At 39.9% G+C, this 20,246-nt stretch overlaps 2 protein-coding genes across 2 annotated transcripts; one reads left to right on the top strand and one right to left on the bottom strand.

Annotated features, from left to right (window-relative positions):
* Positions 1-2,276: 2,276 nt before the first annotated feature.
* On the bottom strand, positions 2,277-13,268 carry polr2b (RNA polymerase II subunit B). Its single transcript, XM_053651641.1, has 25 exons — positions 13,131-13,268; positions 12,349-12,421; positions 12,069-12,219; positions 11,838-11,950; positions 11,222-11,441; positions 10,981-11,139; positions 10,728-10,892; positions 10,054-10,250; positions 9,367-9,486; positions 9,082-9,268; positions 8,715-8,858; positions 8,462-8,601; positions 8,200-8,311; positions 7,956-8,110; positions 7,608-7,806; positions 7,346-7,514; positions 7,119-7,215; positions 6,032-6,126; positions 4,988-5,238; positions 4,805-4,894; positions 4,411-4,518; positions 4,199-4,312; positions 3,895-4,055; positions 3,473-3,668; positions 2,277-2,542 (listed from the first exon to the last, which is right to left on the bottom strand). The coding sequence occupies exons 1-25, from the start codon at positions 13,147-13,149 to the stop codon at positions 2,453-2,455; spliced, it is 3,525 nt and encodes a 1,174-aa protein (XP_053507616.1). The 5' UTR covers positions 13,150-13,268; the 3' UTR covers positions 2,277-2,452.
* Positions 13,269-13,403: 135 nt separating this feature from the next.
* Positions 13,404-18,712, top strand: noa1 (nitric oxide associated 1). Its single transcript, XM_053651655.1, has 7 exons — positions 13,404-14,976; positions 16,334-16,498; positions 16,650-16,858; positions 16,939-17,070; positions 17,278-17,394; positions 17,644-17,761; positions 17,925-18,712. The coding sequence occupies exons 1-7, from the start codon at positions 13,731-13,733 to the stop codon at positions 18,137-18,139; spliced, it is 2,202 nt and encodes a 733-aa protein (XP_053507630.1). The 5' UTR covers positions 13,404-13,730; the 3' UTR covers positions 18,140-18,712.
* The last annotated feature ends 1,534 nt before the right edge of the window (positions 18,713-20,246 follow it).

The raw sequence follows: 20,246 nt of genomic DNA on the forward strand, positions 1-20,246 counted from the left end.
ATGATGTGACGTGAGGGGTGTAACACAAACGTCTACCATGTTTTATGTTACTTAAAATTTGTTAAGCTGTATGCGCGAAAGGCCAAAGCATGAAAGTTGTTTTCGGAGCTGAAGCTCAAAGAGAAAGCGAGAGAGATAAAGAGAGAAATGGTCTGAAAGCTGATTTTTTTTTTCTATTAAAGATTTAAATATAATTTTACACACAATTACCATCAACTACTGCACTTGATTAAATGTCATATTTTCACTTACAAATAAAGAGTTTATGATGTGACATGGTTTAAGAGCAATTTGTGCATTGTCTCTGATGATTAACTAATGAGTGTTTTTTGTATCAATCCTGCTTTCTCACTACCTTTTTCATCCTGATCTGAAACATTGGTAGCTGTATATAGCTTTTAAAAGCACATTACTAAATTATTTAAAGTGTTATCCAGATTAGCATAACCTCACACATTTCTTCATGCAGACTCTCAGCCACGGCAGGAACACAAACCCTGAGCACCAGCACCACTCACACCATCACTAAAGTCACTAGTGGAACATGGCACTATGTGCCACTAGTGGAACATGCTGAAAGCAGGTGGTGGTGTTTTTTTATGCACATTTATCATCTGAAAGCAGCCCTGATGTCTGATAAGCAACAAAGAAACAAGACCAGGATCAAACCATCAACCTGAGTAATGAAAGGCAACAGCTTTCACAAAGAGCCATGAAGCCTCACATGAACTTAACTGGAGTTTATCCTGAACACCACTGTTCTAAATCCTACAGCAACCAACTGTTGTTTGGTGTTGTGAGGCAGGATCCTGAGGAGAGACTATCAATTTATACTGGTACGCAACACATCAGTGTGTGTTTCAGTTAGACAGTGAAGGTTTGAAGCTCAGCCTAGAGTTTACAAGGCCTAAACATAAGGTACATTTTTGTGTGTGTAAAGTGGAGTATAAACACTTCTAAAGTTGCTCCTACAGGTTTAGATTAAAGCTTTCTTCCTAAATGAAACATGCATACTTCAGGTACAAAATGCAAAACCTAGACAAGGCATTGTCAACCTGTTTACTCTCACGGACCACATTAACCCCAGTGCTGGTTTATTTTACAAATAAATAAATAAATTTTAAAAAGGGCATTTTTCATAAAGCCACTTTATTTGAGGCAGAGAATCTTTATTTTTTTTTATTTCTGATCCTTTCACCTGTACAACCAATTATTTTTAAATAAAAATTTTGACAATAAAAGGAAAACAAACATCACCCAAGCGACAAGTTAAGATAGCCTTTAGCACCTCTTTTTCTGGGTGTATAACACTAGCGGTCAGAGATCCTTTATTATATCAATATATTAATATTCATAATAGACCTAAACCATTATATATTTTCTCGTATTAAATATTCGAATTCAGTCATCTGAAATACTTCCCTCATGATTATATAAATGACACATTTGATCATAAATGATTATTTATTACATGAGCTATGCTTAATCTAACTCCATCATTCGTATTACATTCATTATTCAAAGATATAATCAAGTCCTTAAATGTCTTCTAGGCTCAAACAAACACAAACATATTTTGTGACTAGTCTAAAATCAAAAGTTTTTTTAAGGCCACTTCTAAGACAATAAATATTATTCTAAGCATTATTCATACTCATTATTTAATTACGCCTGTGTTTCCTGACTTACGAAGACTGAAAGTTCAGTTCTCAAGGCTAGTGGCTAATCCGTGACTAATCTGTGGCTTCCTGGACCGTGGCTAATGTGTTCTTGCTGAGATAAATCAGATCAGGAAAAGTATGTAGCTGCAGGCACAGACAAAAAGTACTGTTCTCTCGCTGAACTCTTTCAGAAATATTTACAATAATCTGCCTCATTTTACAGATCAGTAGAGCTGCACTAGAGCTCCTCTTCTTTCTGGAAAATTCTCAGACGTCTAAGGTTTTTTTTTACAGCACTGAGTATGTTTAATGTTATATTTTAACTGCTTATGTATTTTACATATCCATTTTCCCCACCTAAATCTCTGATTGGGGCAGGGACGATTAAATGAACAACACACTTTAAATCTGTGAAACCTCATATTTAGTCAACAGCTGAAAGAGTTTCTGGAGACTGAGAGGGAAAAGAATTCGTTAGGGGTGCCAATAATTTCACTAGACTTTTCAACTTAATTATTTGTAATAATGCAATAATTTTTCTGACACTGAGGGGGATTTTTTTTCCATATGCAGTAGCAACGTGCGTGCGCAGAAAAATTAACAAGCAACAAAAACAAAAGGAAAAGAACTTTATTTAATCCAATTTACAAAAAAACAACCATTTTGCATACGAAACGATAACAACAAAATTACTAACAGAATCAAGCCTGGGCAGACTGTGCTGCAGTTCTGATCTGGAAAAGCACTTTAACCTGGCTTTTCCTGTTTCCCATGATTCAGTGGTGCAGTGTTTAGGTGGTCATCATGCGTGGGGCGATGCTCATAGACATGAGCTCCTGAAACAGAAGCTTGCAAGCGTACGGCAGCCGCACCAGCGAGATCTAAAACACGGAGACAACAGGTTATTTGCTGATACAACTGCTGAATAACAGATCATAAGAAGATGAAAATAAATATAATTAAAACTGCAAGCAGCATTTTCGAGGGTCCAAGCACCCAGACTCAGTGAGCCACACATTCACAAACACTCTACAGTTGTTGCCTAATCAATCACAGGAGAGCACTTTAGGCAAAGGAATTCAAAAGCGATTTTAAGTTTCATTAAAAATGGCACTTAAATGTAAGCATTTTTAGCTTGTTATTGTAATTTCTAACCAGAAAGTGGCACGGTCATGAAATTTGCTGCATAGCCTCAGGACAGGTTCCTGAAAATGCCTACCAAAGTTGGTGTCAGAGCACAAAATCGTTGCTGAGATACAGCCTTACTTCCTGTTTGGACGCTTCCCCGTCAGACTCGGGTCCGGTTATGGGCAAACGGTTTGGAGTACTCAAAATTCTTTTCATAAGTTTTGCGAGGTTTAGTTTGAAGATGACGTGTGGCAAATTTGGTGATGAGTGAACAAAATTTGTAGGAGTAATGAAAAAAACAGTTTTGGACAAAATCCAAGATAGTGGAAAATCTAATTTTGGAAATTGACGTCCTAGGGTGCGTTGAGCTCATCTCGACCCAGGGAATCCAGTGATGTCTGGCTTTTAAATGTTGAACACACAGTTCAAAAGTTATAACCATAAATGTACTTCCAAATTAGTGCAAATTTGACCCGATGGTCATGCTAGACTGTTAGCAGAACTTGGTGAAATTTGGTAAGAATGTTCCTTAGACCCTCCCCAATCAGTGTGCCAAATTACACAACTTTTTACCAGACAGTTCTTAGCCAGAAGAAGAAGGTGGTCGAATAACAATAGGGTGCCTACACACATTTGGTGCTTGGCCCCCTAATAAAAGAATGTAAATGTGTAATAGCTCCTACCTGAGTCTTGTTGCGGCAGCCCCTGCACTCATAGGTGTGTGTGCGCGTGTTGGCGATGGCCATGAGGCCACACAGGTTACACACGTGCACCTGGTAGGGATCCGATGCCTCGAACAGCCGCTCCTTCAGGAACTGAGCTGCACCATGAGCGATCTGACAATCTCGCTCCATCTCTCCGAAACGTAGACCTCCATCTCTGTACAACACACACAAACAATTCAGTATACCAACATCTTTAAACTGCTAACACATTGCCACATCAGAGCTCTATTCAGAAATATGTCTGTGTATGAGCATTCGCTAACAATCATACAACATACTCAAGATACAGTTTAATAAATAATATATTTCCATCCGCTTCCTTATCCCAGTGACCATTTGTAAAGGAGTATGTATAGTACAAGTTGAAGTAGTAGTCTCACCGTGATCTGCCCTCCATAGGCTGCCTGTTGAGGATCTGGACAGGACCTCGTGCCCTTGAATGGATCTTATCATCCACCATGTGTTTGAGGCGCTGGTAGTAAGTGGGGCCGAGGAAGATCTGAGAGGTCAGCTTGCGACCCGTGAAACCGTTATACAGCACCTACGGGAAAGAAGACAGCATGGTGTGAGGCTCAAACAAGAAACCTCTTGTGAGAATAACACACCAAAAAAACCCCCAAAAGGGCAGAAGGCAATGTGTGATACTGGATCAGACATATTACACTTTGGACGTATCCTGCTTACCTCGTTTCCTCTGAGGTGGTAGCCATACTCAGACAGCAGGTTAGACACTTTCTGCACGTTCACAGCGTCGTTAAATGGCGTGGCGTCACCAATCTCCCCTTTATTCGCAGAAACCTGGCGTAAAAAAAGATTGAGACATTTAGACCATCTCTTTAACAAATACAAATCTAAAACACAATTCAGTGCTCAGGATGCTGTGAACGCGTATATACCTTTCCCTGCAGACACTCGATCAAGTGACCGACTGTCATTCTGGACGGGATAGCGTGGGGGTTGATGATGATGTCTGGTGTAATTCCTTCACATGTGAATGGCATGTCCTGCACAGACATATCAGTAGTAGTACCTTTAATAAACCTGCATTAATGCAAGTCTATACAAACTGTCATTTCTCATCATGTGTGGTCTTAGAAACAGTCAGTTCAGTGGGACTGAACCATTTTAGAGGGCACTCATCTTGGTCTAAATGGTTCAGTCCAAAATGTACGTAATTAAGCAAACGAGCAGAAATCTGGAAATTCTGCTTGTTTGCATCTGGTGCAGCTTCGTAGCTTAATTTCACGCTATCTGTCGTGTGGAAGCGCAGAGGACACACGACACCCTCACCTCCTGCCTGTACTGAATCCCGCAGGTTCCCTTCTGTCCGTGTCGACTGGCGAACTTGTCTCCGATCTGGGGGATTCGAACCGAGCGCACCTGCAGAAAGCAAACCGACAAGACAAAATGATCACATATAGACTCGCAGTCATGAGTGACTTTCAGCATCGCATGCATAAAGGCCACACCCACCCGGATCTTGCAGAACTTGTAGCCCTCCTGGTTGAGCGTGACCATGACCTGGTCGACGATGCCGGTTTCGCTGGTGCGCAGGAACGTGCTGCAGTCTCTCTTCGTGTAGCGCCGGTTCGTGCTGTCCAGCTCGTCATCGTTTTCAGGTAGAGTGACCGTCTTTCCGATGATCACGTCCTCGCCGGACACGCGCACGCCCGGTGCTATCAGGCCGTCGTCGTCCAGCTTATCATAGATGGCATGGCGCATTCCTGAGAGAGACGGTTTATGTTAGTTTATAGCGATAACCATAATATGAGCAAGGTCATGATAAAGTATGGCAGAATAGTACTGTGGGTATCAGGTCTGCAACAAGCAGCTGGATGGAGTTTTAAAATAAAATTCTTTATATACTTATTCCCCCCCACACACATTTTAAAATATTAATAAAGTCATCAAAACTCTGGAATAACACAAATGGAGCTATGGGAATTATGTTGTGATAAAAATCCTAAATAAATCAAAAATAATTTAGTGTTTTAACATCTTCAGAGTAGACTCCCTTTTGGCCTAGAATTTCCAGAAATGTATTATTGGCATTTTCTCAACCAATTTCTTGAGGAATCCCCCCGAGATGCTTTTTAAACAATATTCCAAAATTCCACCTATACTGGACACTTATCGGCTGCTGTTCAGAATATTTCGCTCCAAGTCCATCCATTTAAAAACACACATTTTTTTGTAAATAAAATGTTAGTTTTCTAATGAAAGAAATGAATATGTTGACAATTATTTTTTTGTCTACAACACCGATTTTAAACATTTAATCATACACCTTCAGATCAAAAGATTTTTAAGATCATCGGAAACATTTCAGAGTGTCTCAATCTTTTGACTGGTAGTATATATAAATTATATACACACACACACACACACACAGTCTTTTGGACAAAAATGAACATAACTGTCATTCTTCCATAATATACCTCTACTGTCTTTGCTAACTACAACAGGTTAAAGCCTGAACAAGGTAACTACGGAACCCAATTTTAATCCGTGACTCACCTTGACACTCCTCACGCTTCGGTTTCTCAAAAATCTCCTCCTGGTCGAAGCCTTTCTTCGACTCCTGCTCTTTATAGGACCGGTAAAAGACTGACCTAAAAACAATACATTTATTCATTCACTTCATCTTCTAGTTTTCTACTTTTTTTTTTTGTTTGTTTTGTTGAGTGAACTAGACACGTTTGTACTTTGAACTATATTGCTGAAAGCTTATAATATATTTATAAAGTACTTAGAAGTAGAGATGCACCGATACTAAGTTTCTCAGCTAATACCGATAACCGATTATTCAGAGTGATATCGGCCGATACCGATAGTTCTGCCTTTTATGCCTTCTTATAAATGAATAATAATGAATTCCTCAATTCTGAAAGAAATGCAAAAAATAACTTTATTCTCTCCATTTCAACAAGTTGTTTCACAGTAACTGGTCTCATAAACAGAATACACATTACTCTAACATTAACACATGAACTAAATTCTGAAGATTAAAGTAAGATTTCTTAACTTATTGAATGTTATTAATTCATATTAACATTGACTGAATTCTAAAAACCTCCTGTTAGTCTCACATTAACTCACCACAAACAAAAGTATTTCTACTTCATCAGTGACATCAAACAGGTAATATATAATATCAACTTATTTATAAACATTATCTGCATATGAAATATACTACTCTACAAATATATTTTTCTGTGCAATATTTACTTTTTATCAACTCATCTTCATTTAAATCTTTCAACGGTGTACTGGCGTTTTAATTCAGCTCAAGTAGCAGGGCAAAAAATAAAAAATAAAAATTAGACTCGACACTGAAACTCCCGTTCGCTAATGCTCACTTCCGGTGTAAAATTTTAGCAGTGCAGAGTTTACAGAGATTACAAACTGCAGTTTTGTCGTCATTCCACACAAGAGACATCACCTTTACACACAACAAGAAATAGATGTGTTTTCCCACCCTCTTTTGATTGACAGGATATAATCGGCCCTGATCATCGGATGTTTTTAAACTATCGGCCGATACGTCGGTGGATCTCTACTTATAATATTTTATAAGTATGCAAGGAAAAGAAGAAAGAGGTACCTGAAGAAGCCTCGGTCCACGGCCGAACGGTTCATGATGACGGAGTCCTCTTGATTGTAACCCGTGTATGAGGCAATGGCCACAATAGAGTTGATGCCTAGAAGGGAAAATGCTTGTTAATATTCAGTATAAAATCGATGGATGGCACATATCTGGGTGGGAGGAGCATACACTCTCTCCCCTGTCAATCACAGAGACACTAGGTGATTGCGGCTGTCTGTCGTCACCTGCTGGCAGCTCTCTGAAACGCAGGTACTCCATGGAGCGTGTTGTGACCAGAGGCTTCTGCGGGTAATACAGCACATGAGCCAGAGTGTCCATACGCACGTGGAAGTTGGTGATGTACACACCCATAGCCTGCTTCCCCATAGCAGACTGGTAAGTGTTCCTGGGAGACTGGTCACACACAAACACACAGTGTGGTTAATCTATCATGAGTGCAGAGGAGGAAGATAATAACGTGTGTGTGTGTGCACATTGTGTGTGTACCTGATTGTGATCAGGGAAGGGAATGATGGATGCACACACTCCCAGGATCATAGATGGATGGATCTCACAGTGAGTGTAGGTGGAACAGTAAGCTACACCCTTCTCCTGGAGGTCATCCGGGGTCATGGCCAACATCACAGTCTCCTCCTCCAGAGTATCGATGTACTCTACTACGCCGCTCGCCACCAGATCCTGCCAGCTAAACACACACACAATAACTTACTAAAGCCACCACTATAAGGATGCATCTCAAATCAAACCTTAAGAGTATATGGGACGATGTGGTCTCGTCCCTGACATTACGTTACGCATTTTGGCGACCATGTTGTAGCACGGATGCCTGCGTACCTGTAGTTGTTGTACTCTCGCTCTTTGAGCTGATCGATGTGGCGTCTCTTCAGCAAGAGCTTCTGCTTCTCAACGATGAGCAGTGGGCGACAGATCCGCCCAGCGTCCGTGTAAATCCGGATCTCTCGCTCTCGGATGTCACGGATCATCGACACCTGAGTGGAGGAAGCTTGTGAGATAGGTTGTGTTTCCAAGATGCTTTTTTTCCCCTGTTTGCTTAAGTTACAAATTGTCCCTCTTTTACCTCAGACACAATGATGTCCATCTGCCTCCTGAGCTTCCTCAGCGTGTTCATCAGCTGCTCCGGGTCTTTGTGGATTCCCACCCAGCAGCCGTTCACAAAGATCTTTGTAGCGCTGGATGAGAGAGAGAGAGAGAGGGGGGGGGGGGGGGGGTGGCGGGAAGAAATAAAATCACACATTGGCCACACAATGACACCAACACACTCGTGTTGTTTATTTTAATAAACATCAAACCAGATAAAGGCATATTTTTGGGAAACTGACTCCGCAATAGCAGCGGGTGAGATCTCCTCTAGGTTCTCCATGCTCCACTCCTCCAAGAACTCCAGGATGGGGGATGGCTGAGAACCCACGGAGATGTACGCCATCAGCGCCAAGTTCTTCACCAGACCTACAGCATGGCCCTGTACACAAAAACACACTTTAGGCATCTTTTGATTATTTTAACACTATGTTTCGGGATATCTGTCTTCCATTTTGTTTTTACTAAGAATTTTATTCATTTGCTCGTTAGTACCTCGGGCGTCTCGGCGGGACACACCATACCCCACAGAGTGTTATGGAGCTGCCTCGGCTTGGCCAGCTTGCCGTCTCGGCCGATGGGGGAGTTCACGCGCCGGAGGTGAGAAAGCGTCGAGGCAAACGTCAGTCTGTTCAACACCTGAAGAGCAAGACGTTGCAAAAAATTGGACCAAATAAAATGGTTAAAAAAATGTTGCTCGTTTCCTAAAAATGAACATAAAATGTTTAATACTAATAAATAAATAAATAAATAAAAGCTTGAAGCTCATGATTTGACTTAAAAAAAAATAAAATAAATAATTATTAATTATACGTATATCATACTGTTTATTTATGTATACATGTGCTATGATTATGATCACCTGAGACACTCCGGCTCGAGCCTGATGGGCTTTTTTGACGTCGCCCCAGTTCCCCGTGGCCAGCGAATACTTCAGGCCGTCGGAGATGATGCGCGTTTTGATGGCCAGCTCCAGGTTGAAGTCTTTCCCACGGTCGATGAACTTCTGAGCATAGATCCTGATCTCCTTCAGCAGGTTCTTGAACATCCTGTTGTGGTGCATCGGTACAGCGCATGCTTTAATAACCAAGTACGATAAACAAAGAAATGAAGACAAGACAGACAGACAGAGATCCAACGTTCTCACCCTCGGAATAGGAACGCCAGTAGTGGCCCGGCCAGATCCAGCCTCTTGTTGCCGTAATGATCTCTGTCGTCCAGCTCTCTTCTGCCCAGAGCCGCCAGCAGGAGCCTGTGCACCATATAACTGAGAGACAGACATAGAAACAGAGACACAGAGAGAGAGAGAGAGAGAGAGAGAGAGAGAGAAAGAGAGAGAGTGAGAGAGAGAGAACTGTATCTAATCTTTTGAAGCATTTAGTGTCCAGACTTTTGTGAGTTCTAATCTCAAGACTTTCGATCAATGCCTCAAAAAATACGGTAGCAAAACAAAGCTGTTTATGAAAACAAAATGGCCATAGTTTAATAAAAGTGGCTCCAGTAGGAGATCTATTTTGCATCCAATCGCATGCATGTGTGTAAATTATTTATTTCACTAATCAGTGAAGTGACGTGAATTCAATTTTTTTAAATATGTGTTTATTCTATTCTTTATTCTTTCATTTCTTCAGATAATGATGATGATGATGATGATGATGATAATAATAATAATAATAATTAATTGAATACCTGTGAATAAATAAACAACATTTCAACATATATAACTGTTTCCTGTCATCTACTGCAAGTATAAATCTACTAGTAAAAAGTAATATGGAACCATAAACAAGATTTAAGATGAACATCACTTTTTTTCCTTTAGAAGTAATCTCACCCTAAAAAGTACGCCTTCTTGGTCTCGCAGAAGTCGGACACGCCGACATGAGGCAGCACCTCCTTCTGCAGCACCTCCTTGGCATATTTTATCCTTCTCTCTTTAGTGACTCCGGGTTTGGCCCCCCTGGACCCAATGAAGTTCAGAGCCACGTTCTGCTCCTGGATCACGAATGCCTCGTCAAGAGACGGCTTAACCTAAAAATAAATAATGATAATAATAATTTTAAAAATAACATCATGTCCCCACCCAAAAAAAACTTCTCTTTTTTGCACTGAGAATGCTCAGACGTATTATTAAATTTTTCTGTAACAGCTGCTCTAGTTCAGTTCACAGGTTTATATTAGCATGTTCTAATATGTTACCGTTTCTATAGCAACAGCTTAATCACACAGGCTTGTACGGCAGACGCTTAACGTGAACAGATGAAATAAAAGGTAATTCTTTGAATCTGATTGGTCAGGACGTGTGAATTGTTTAGTGTAACAGCACAGTCTGTCGTGTGTTACTCCTCACGTATTCAACACGTAGCCTAGCGAAGAGCCGCTGTCGTACTCATTTTGGCAACTCTTGCGCAGTATGCTGTACGCAGTACGCTGGAATTTAACAGTGACGTGTATACCCTTTGACCTTTCTCAGAATCTAAGCTCTAATCTACAAGGCACTGGTTTTACCATTTCCATCATCTCCGGATCGTCAAAGTCGTAGATGATGTGTTCCAGGATGTCTCTGTCGGACACAAAGCCCAGCGCTCGGAACACGATGATGATGGGAACTTCCTGTCTGATGTATGGCAAGGTGGAGACGATCCTCTGACCGATCGCACTCTTCTTCACTCCCTAGAAAAAAAAATAAGGGAGAGTGGAATAATGCAAACACCAGAAGGACACCACGTTAAATGAATGAATGGCTGTGCGATGATGGTACCTGTCCACCTCTGGCCATCATGCTGACCCAGATGGTGCTGGTGGGTCTGGAGGAGTTCTCCAGACAGGACCTGCACTCGCCTGTGTAGGCATACTTTGAGTCCTTCTTGGCGAACACGTACACTGTATTCGTGGCCATTTTCTCCTGGGCGATCAGCACCTACAGCACAAACACACACAGCACGCTCAGCGACATGCAGTTTCCACATACACGCTACCCACACCAGCAAAACCCGCCCAACCTTCTCAGAGCCGTTGATTATGAAGTAGCCGCCCGGATCGAGAGGACACTCGTTCAGCTCGCACAGATCACGGTCTGTCAGGCCGCTCAGCAGGCAGTAGGTGGACCGGAGCATGATGGGAATTTTGCCGATGAAGGTTTTCTGGTGCTGAGTCTGCTGCTGCTCCTCTCCCTCCTTTATGATCGTCTTGGTGATATCCACGTATAAAGGAGCAGAGTACCTGAACACACACACACACACACACACACATTACTAGTGCAATTATTATTTTTGAAATTAGCTATGACTTAAAAATGTTTTGAAACACACATCATCCTTCCCTCCTGTATTTATATGGAAAGTTTAATCGTCCACTATTACTCAGAAATGTTATTACATAAACTCATTTCTTAAGAAACCTTATTAAATATACATCCTCTCCACCCCCTGTTATTTGTAAACAAACTCAGTCAAAATGGAGGGGGGGGGGGCTTGAAACTCATCACACACGTGATGACACTAAACAAATCCTTCCTTTTTACTCAAAACACACTATAAGACAAATGAAAAGAATTTCTAATAATATCATCCTGTCTTTACACAGCAGCATATTTTCTATGTCAGTGGCTACACTGACGTGAGGTTTCGGAGTCGTGCTTCGTTGGGCATCATGGGTGACGGAGCGCCGTCTCTTTCCCAGTGTGTCGGCTTGGACAGGTAGATCTGCTCGAACTTCAGCAAGTACCGAGGCTGCAGAGAGAAAACACAAAGCTTCATTAAGCACTATGTAAAGGGAGAACAACAGTGCTTTTTTTTTTTTGCAAAAGTGTGTGTGTGTGTATGAGACACAGAGAAAGAAAGAGCTCACCGGTTCCTCCACCTCTCCGGAGGCGTGCTGTGCCTCGGCCTGCAGGTCGATGGGCGGCGCGTCCTCCACAATCCTCTGCACAGACATCTGAATGAACTCATCGAATGAGTCTAGCTGCTGCCGCACCAAACCTTTCTCATCAAAGTAAGAGCTGGTGGGGGGGGAGCATTAGTAAGAGCACTTTTCCATGCAACCGGGTGGTACATTACGATATCAACATTACCCTCGAAACCCTAAATGTCATATTCAGAAAGAAAGCAGAGGAAATGTGAGCTTTAACCTGATAACAATCCAGCAGGCTTCCTGCCACAGATCAGGAGTGATCTCATCATCATCCTCGTCATACTGGATATCTGTAGCAAGAGAATAAAAATACAAATAACAGCATGGAATAAGAAGGATAGCTTTATTTCTGCTCGCATGCTGAAAGAAAAACATTTTAAAAATTGCAAACTGCAGCCTAATACACGAACAAGTAAACACAAAGCCTGCATCCTAAACGACTCTCTATACACTATAAAGTGCACTTCATATACTACACATGCCATTATTTCACAGTGTACATCTACACAAAATAAGACTGTTATTAGTATTTACCTGTATTTTAGACTAAATGCTAACAATAGCGCGAAAATAATACGGAAGTGAAACTCAAAAGGAAAGTGTTGAAAATTAGTTTTAATGTCTATAAAAATGTATAACGTTGCAACTAGTTCAATAAACATAAATGCTAATTTCGCTCAAGCTAGCGGTATTTTACTGTAAACACCAGTATTCCGACAGATCCTGCCTCCTTAATGATGATTGGCTAGACCTGCATAAAAATGAGTCATCAATTGGACAGTGAAATATTTATCCAATCGTCACGCAGGATTTGGGACAAAGCTAGCCAATCGTAGTACAGGAAGCGATGCTTGTACGGAATCGGTTGGAACATAAAAGAAGCGCTATATTGTTAGCTTTCGAAGAAAAATAGACTGTGTTAAAGCATCATAACTAACTGGTGTTTCGTTATGAAGTATAAAAAATACAAACAATATCAACATATTGATATAAACACACCTTCGTCTTGGTCATACATCGTGTTTCGGTGTAGTAATCCTTTAAATAAATATGAAGAGTGAACTCTACAGTGGCGTCTCGGCGCTTAAAACGCGCTCTATTTAGAAACTTCACTGAACTACGGGGACAGTGTATGTAGAGCATAAAATATACGTAATTTCCGGGATTCGCACGTTAGACCGGAAGTTAGGTTTTCGCAATGATACCCTTATTTAATATTTTCTCAATAGATTTTGCCTCAATTTTAGATTAACGAATTACAAGAAAATCCTAAAAACGTATTGTGAAATTTTATTATGAAACGTTATTATGAATGTCACATATTCTCATTGTATTTTCCATATGTAATTATGTTTGTTTTTTTAATTTGCTTGCAAGTTGTATTTCTGCCATCCTTCTTACTTTTTTCGCTGTGTATGTAAACTGATAGCTTTTTATCTTTTATAGTTTGTCCTGAAGAAAGAGCTCTTTTTTATATAACGCCCTCCTGTGACGCAATTTTCCTGCGACAGAGAAAAAACACAGCCAGTTGTTTCACGTGTATTGAAGTTTTTCAAGGTTGTAAATGTTTATACAAATTATAGCGGATTTCTAAAAACCATGTTTAGGCTATTACAAGTGCCTGTATTCAGATTTCCTGCTTCTAGGCGTTTAAAATGTGTTTTAACAACGAGAGATCAACAGTATAGAGGCTTAGAATGGAGGCATTTCTCTCAGTCCTCACTTTACTTTGACCTGGTTTCCGAAAAAAAGCAGCAAACTTTTTATATATTTAAGAACTGGACATCTATGAATGGGGCGTTAAGATTTCACAGCACTGAGGAGAAATCTCAAAAGGGGCGTAAAGCAACATCAGAGACCTACTCATCTGTTGAACCTGACAAAGATGAAGAATTTGTCTTCCTGGACTATTGTGAATCCATGGACCACGGAGAAGATCCTTTTCCTGAACAGCTTCAGATCACAGACTCCATGAAAGCAAAAGAGGACAAGCCACCTAGAAAGACTATAACAGAACTGCAGCAAAAAGCTCTGGAGCTGCAGCTGAGATCTTTAAAAGATGTTGGAGATCAGAACATGAACCTGGAGGATTGCATTGAATTCCATGATGAAGGGTTTCCACTTGAACGATCCAAGAAGAAGAAGAAGATTAAGCAGGAGCAGAAGATCTACGGAACGCCAGATGCTGAGATGCCGATCAGTGACATCTCCTGCTCAGGCTGTGGTGCTGTAATGCACTGCATGGCTCCTGACGTTCCTGGTTACCTTCCTAGTGAGAAATATAAGCAATTAATCGAAGAAGAGAAACTCAAGAAAGCGATATGTCAGCGTTGTTTTCTGCTCACACACCACCAGAAGGCTTTGAATGTCACCATGTCGAAGGAAGAGTACAGGAAAATTGTGAGTAGAATCAAATATGAGAAAGCTTTGGTGCTACTCATTGTGGATCTCCTCGATCTTCCAGACTCAATTGTACCTGACCTGCCACAGCTCGTCGGCAAAAACAAGCACATCATTATTTTAGGGAATAAAGTGGACCTGCTGCCTGGAGATTCCCAGAATTACCTGCAGAGGATCAGGAGGCAGCTGGCCCAGCATTGCACCGATGCTGGAATTCCCACCCGAGATTCCAAGGATGTTCATCTGATAAGTGCTAAAACGGGATATGGGATCGAGAACCTGATCACAAAGCTTCAGGCATCATGGAAGTATAAAGGAGACGTGTATTTGGTTGGTACTGCCAATGCTGGCAAGTCCACATTGTTTAACACTCTTCTGGAGTCTGATTACTGTAAATCCAGAGCATCTGATGTGATCCATAAAGCCACAATATCCCCATGGCCTGGTAAGGCATGAATCATTGCATGGTGAGGTTGTATTGAAGAGTAAAAAAAATCTGATTTTGGGGAGGAAAAAATTCCCAATGTATTTGGCAAACTGAATGCATGAGATGGACTCTGTCTGATTGTACTAAAAATAGTGAACGCTTGAGTGAATTTGATTCATTTGACTCATCTCACCAACAAGAGTAGACTCTTTCAGCTCTCAAACGGCTCACTGCCATTTTGTTCTAAACTGGACAAGTTTGTAAGAAGGTTTTAAAATAGAATTATGAACATAATAAATATAAAATATGGCCTCAGAGGAAACTTAAAATCCTTTCATAAATCCTATCACCTATCTAGCTTAGCGGTGATGATATAAATATGTATAAGTATGAAAGCAATTTCCTGTCACAAGTTTACCTCACGGTAGCTAACTGGCTAAAATTGTCAGTAAAAACTATTAACATTTTATGAAAATTCTTGTCAGAAATATCTCCAGTTTACATCGTGTTAGCTAGCAGGCTAGCATTGGTTGTAAAGATCCTTTAAAATTTTTGAATATGACTTTAAAATCCTCAGAAATCTTGTCAAGTTAGCTTAGCAATGTAAATTTTGAAAATGTATGGAGTATGACTGAAAATTCCTTTCAGAAATGAGTTTACCTCATCTTAGCTAGCATGCTAGGTGTCCTAGTAAATATTATTAGCATTCTAACAATCCTCCCAAGTTAGTTTAGGTTAGCTAGCTGGCTAGTGTTCTCAGTGAAGATTGACAATTTGAGTATGAAGAATAATTATAATTCCTGTCAGAAACACCCCTACAGTTTACCTCATGTTGGATAACTGACTGGTGTCCTAGTAAATATTAATTACAGTCTACCAATCCTATCAATTTAGTTTAGGTTAGCTAGTATAGATTATAACAATTTATGAGTATGAAATATGAATAAATATGTCTGAATAATCATAATTACTTTCAGAAACACCCCTATAATTTATGGTATTTTAACTAACTGGCCAAACTAATATTTATGCATATTAGTTTTTAAAAAGCTGTCAGAATTGTTGTTAGCTCATGTAGATGGTTAGCAATAAAAGTGAAGATTATAAACAAGAATTTTTACAGAAATTCAGACATTTTAGTGTCAACTGTAGTATTGGATATGTTTGCTGAAAACATGCCCAAAAAATCAAATAATTAAATTATTTTCATTTAATAAATAAATTCTACATATTTTTTTCATAGTTTGAATAAATTGGTATGGTAGTACATTAGTCTGTGTGGATAAAGGACAGTGATTTTAGAATAAAAGATGACTGAATTTGATTTGTTAAATGTTTAAATGAAAACACATTCTTTCATTTTTTTTCTTTTTAGGGACAACACTGAACCTCCTGAAGTTCCCCATCATCAACCCGACACCGTACCGGCTGTTTAGACGTGCAGAGCGACTACGACTGGCGGCGCAACAGACCGAGGACGATCTCGATCCTGAAGAGCTCAGGAGAATCCAGCATTTCCGTAAACAGGGCTACTTGATCGGTGAGCTGGAGCAGGAAACGGTTTTGGTAGAACATGATGAACGATTATCGATTATGTGTATCCACAAAGTGTTATTCAGATTTACGACACATTCCCTTATCTTATAAGCAAGAATGAAAATGGGACGAAAGTTGTGTTTACTTGATCGAAGGTCGTGTTGGGAGAACGTTCCGGATGCAGTCTTCTAGAAAAGACCTTGTGGAGTTCGACCCAGACAGCCTCAGCTTCAGCGAGGACCTGAATGAAGACAACGTGGGCAGACCGAGCTCTGAGGAAGAACCCGAGGCTGAATTTACATACAACGAAATTAAAGATGCTCACTGGTTCTACGACACACCGGGCATCATGAAAGAACGTGACGTGAGTAAGATGACACAGTGTTACTTGAGCTGAATGTAGCTTTGTGTAAAAATGCTTCAATTTAGCCGTTTAATCACCAGATTCTCAGCCTGCTGAACGAACAGGAAGTGAAGCTTGTGCTGCCGACGCACGCCATCACACCCAGGACGTTTATACTGAAGCCGGGGATGGTGTTATTCCTCGGAGCGTTGGCACGGATTGATTATCTGGAAGTGAGGTTCTTTGCTTTATGAACTACAGTATGATGACTTTCTGGCAGAAGTTAGAAAGAGATAAAATCTTAAAACAAACCAGTAACAAGATATAAATAATGAAACATGACAAAACATTTACTGAAGTAAAAAATCTCAAAATTAATCATGATTAAAATATGCTAAATCTATGTAGATAATAAATAATCTCCATGCTGTCTTCTCCAGGGAAATCAGCCATGCTGGTTTACCGTCTTGGCTTCGTCTCAAATCCCAGTCCACATCACTAGTTTGGACAAAGCCGACTCCACGTACCAGAAACATGCCGGGAAAACGCTACTCGCTGTAAGTTACAGTTAGAGAGGATGACATGTCATACTTTTTCTCCATTTATAGTTAGATTTAACGTTGTGGGTCGTCCGGCAAAGAAGTTAGTTCTTGTTATCACTTGTGTCACAGCAGCTACAAACAGTCGTTCCTTCATCAGCCTTTCTTTTTTTTTTTTTTTTTTCTATCAACATTAATATTTTTGTCTTCACATGCTGTTTGGAACGTAGCTCGATAGTTTTTACTGTTTCTCCATTTCCTGTTAAGGTGCCAACAGGTGGAGAGGAACGAATGAAGGTGTTTCCAACTTTCGTGTCTCAAGACTTTGAGCTCAAGGGCCGAGGACTGGACACAGCGGTGACTGACATCAAACTATCCTCAGCAGGTACTGCACTATAACAACATATAACCAAAAATAATCACTGAATCACTAAATAAAATTCCCACAATGCACTGCAATAGGTTAATGTTTAAATGGTATGTATAAGTCACTGGTGTGTTTGGGACATGTCCACAACATACTAAAGAAGGTGTTAAACTCTGCTTAGGTTGGATCGCTGTAACAGCGGCGGAGTCGGAGCGCCTCCTGCTGAGAGGCCACGCCCCCAATGAGACAGGGCTTTGTTTACGAGACCCGCCTCTCCTCCCACATATCGTCAACGTGAAGGGGCCTCGAATTCGCAAATCTCTTGCCTACAGGACGAAAAAACCCCAAGCCCTGCTGGATGCGAATCCTTCTGGCCAGAGACAGAAGATGAAATAATGAGTCTTTCAATAAAAATAATAACTAATTAAAATAATAGTAATAATAATTATTTACACTGCAGTGCAAAGATGCTTAACAGGGTTGTGAAAGAACCATGCTGTGTGATGACATACTAAACGATAATCCACATATACATCTGATATGACTGAGTACGAAATTTAGCACCCCCCCCCCCATATTTACTATTGCGCTATATTAGTGCCTAATGTAGGGGGTGTTCAATATATCACCATGTTGTTTGAAGTGTGAGTGAAATGTGGTTTTGACAAACTGTTATTTTAACATTTTAAGTTCATGTCATGAAATTAGCACAGATGCCAGAGCGATAAACCACCTGATGTTGTATAATTCTTCGAATCTGAAGGAAAAATGAACATGTACATCAAATATGTTTGTATTAACGGAGGTTGTATTGATTACATTGTATTGTATTGAGTTGGTGAACTGATTGTAATTATAGGATGTAAATTAAATATGTCTGCATTGTATGCTGTTTCTATACAATGGAATTATTGAATGTTTGATTTATTCATCTGTTATTTAGCATTCATATTAAACATATGTAAATAAGAGCTTCATGTGGTTGGGTAATATGACAATATGATGTCGACTATATAATAACTTACATCAATATACATAAATATATTGTACATATTGTCAGTACTTTTATAACACTGACCAATAATATACCTACTATATTACCCTATACTACATTATACTATACTACACTGTGGAATACTACACTAATTTGCCAATAACAATATTTGTACCTGCATTTAAAGTATAAATTCTAATTTATTTGGGCTTTAAGTATACTATGCAATGCAATACTATACTACCGCACTATACTATGCAACACAATACTACTATACCATAACTTTCCAATACTGTGCTAATGATTTTGCCAATAATAAGATGACTTGCATGTAAAATAATAACGTGATCAGATTATCTGCTGCTTAAACAGGACAGATGTGCTTAGAAATAACTGTACCACACTATACTGTGCTATACTGCACTATACCACACTATACTACAGTTGTGATTAGGCTTAACCCCACTAGGGCTGCAACAACTAATTGATAAAATCGATGATAATTTATGGTTAAAATAATCGACAACGAATTTGATTATGGATTAGTCGGGTCTGTGACATCACTGTGGATCAGCCCCGTCAGTGACGTCACTACACGATGGTGAAAAACGCATTTCTATGAATAAAACACGTGAAAAACAGCGGAGGTCACAGAGTGAGCTGCTGTGGGAAAAGTGCACGATCCAGGTCGGCCAAAATGTGAGAATGTTTTATCCACACATGACACAGTTTACTGTTTAAACATTTTATCTTGGTTTTATTAATGATGCTGAACATTATCACAGTAACAGTTCAGCTGCTCACTCACACACAGGCAGCATGGTGTAAAGGATGACAAACAGCTCAGGACACAAAAAGCTGCTTAATCTTAAAAACTTAATATATACATATTTACATGAATACACCATATTTCTGCACTAATTACAACCACATAAATGTAATTAATATACACTATTAATTATACATTATTTAAAAAAAAAAAAAGACTAATGCTGAAGTCTAGGGGTTAAATACAAATAATTAAAAAAAAGACTACTGCAAGTGACTACTGCAACTATTTCACTAGAGGTGAAATACTTAGCACAAATTAAACAATTAACAACAATGGCACTAATAATACTAATAATACTACTACTATTAATAATAATAAAAGACTAATGCTGGAATCTAGATGTAAAATACTTACCACTAATACTTCCTGCACATTTTATGACGAGGTGGTGTCTACAAGGTGGTGAGTATGAGGTGGTGAGTGTGAGGTGATGAATACAAGGTTTTGAAGATTATAGCTCTCTCATATATATTGGAATTAAACTAGAACGAATTTGGACGGGCCTCCTGATAAATTCCTCCTACACATAAGGATTCACATGCTGCCTTCTACTAGGAGTGGCTTCTTCATTGTTCTCTTCATCCCTCCTCCTCCTCTGGCTTTGGGTGGGAATCAACACGGGGCCCACAACATAAGGTTGACCAACCACACAGTCAGTTATGTTGACACTGACTCGA

The sequence above is a fragment of the Ictalurus furcatus genome, chromosome 2 (genome assembly GCF_023375685.1).
Source record: "Ictalurus furcatus strain D&B chromosome 2, Billie_1.0, whole genome shotgun sequence".
Taxonomy (NCBI): domain Eukaryota; kingdom Metazoa; phylum Chordata; class Actinopteri; order Siluriformes; family Ictaluridae; genus Ictalurus; species Ictalurus furcatus.

Coding starts and splice junctions, on each gene's coding strand:
- polr2b (XM_053651641.1), bottom strand. Junction 11,442..11,837: donor GCACGACTCCGAAACCTCAC/GTCAGTGTAGCC, acceptor GTGTGTGTTCAG/GTACTCTGCTCCTTTATACG. Junction 9,269..9,366: donor CTGGCGTTCCTATTCCGAGG/GTGAGAACGTTG, acceptor GCACCACAACAG/GATGTTCAAGAACCTGCTGA.
- noa1 (XM_053651655.1), top strand. CDS start 13,731: ATGTTTAGGCTATTACAAGTGCCTGTATTCAGATTTCCTGCTTCTAGG. Junction 14,977..16,333: donor CACAATATCCCCATGGCCTG/GTAAGGCATGAA, acceptor TTTTCTTTTTAG/GGACAACACTGAACCTCCTG. Junction 17,071..17,277: donor CACGGATTGATTATCTGGAA/GTGAGGTTCTTT, acceptor TGTCTTCTCCAG/GGAAATCAGCCATGCTGGTT.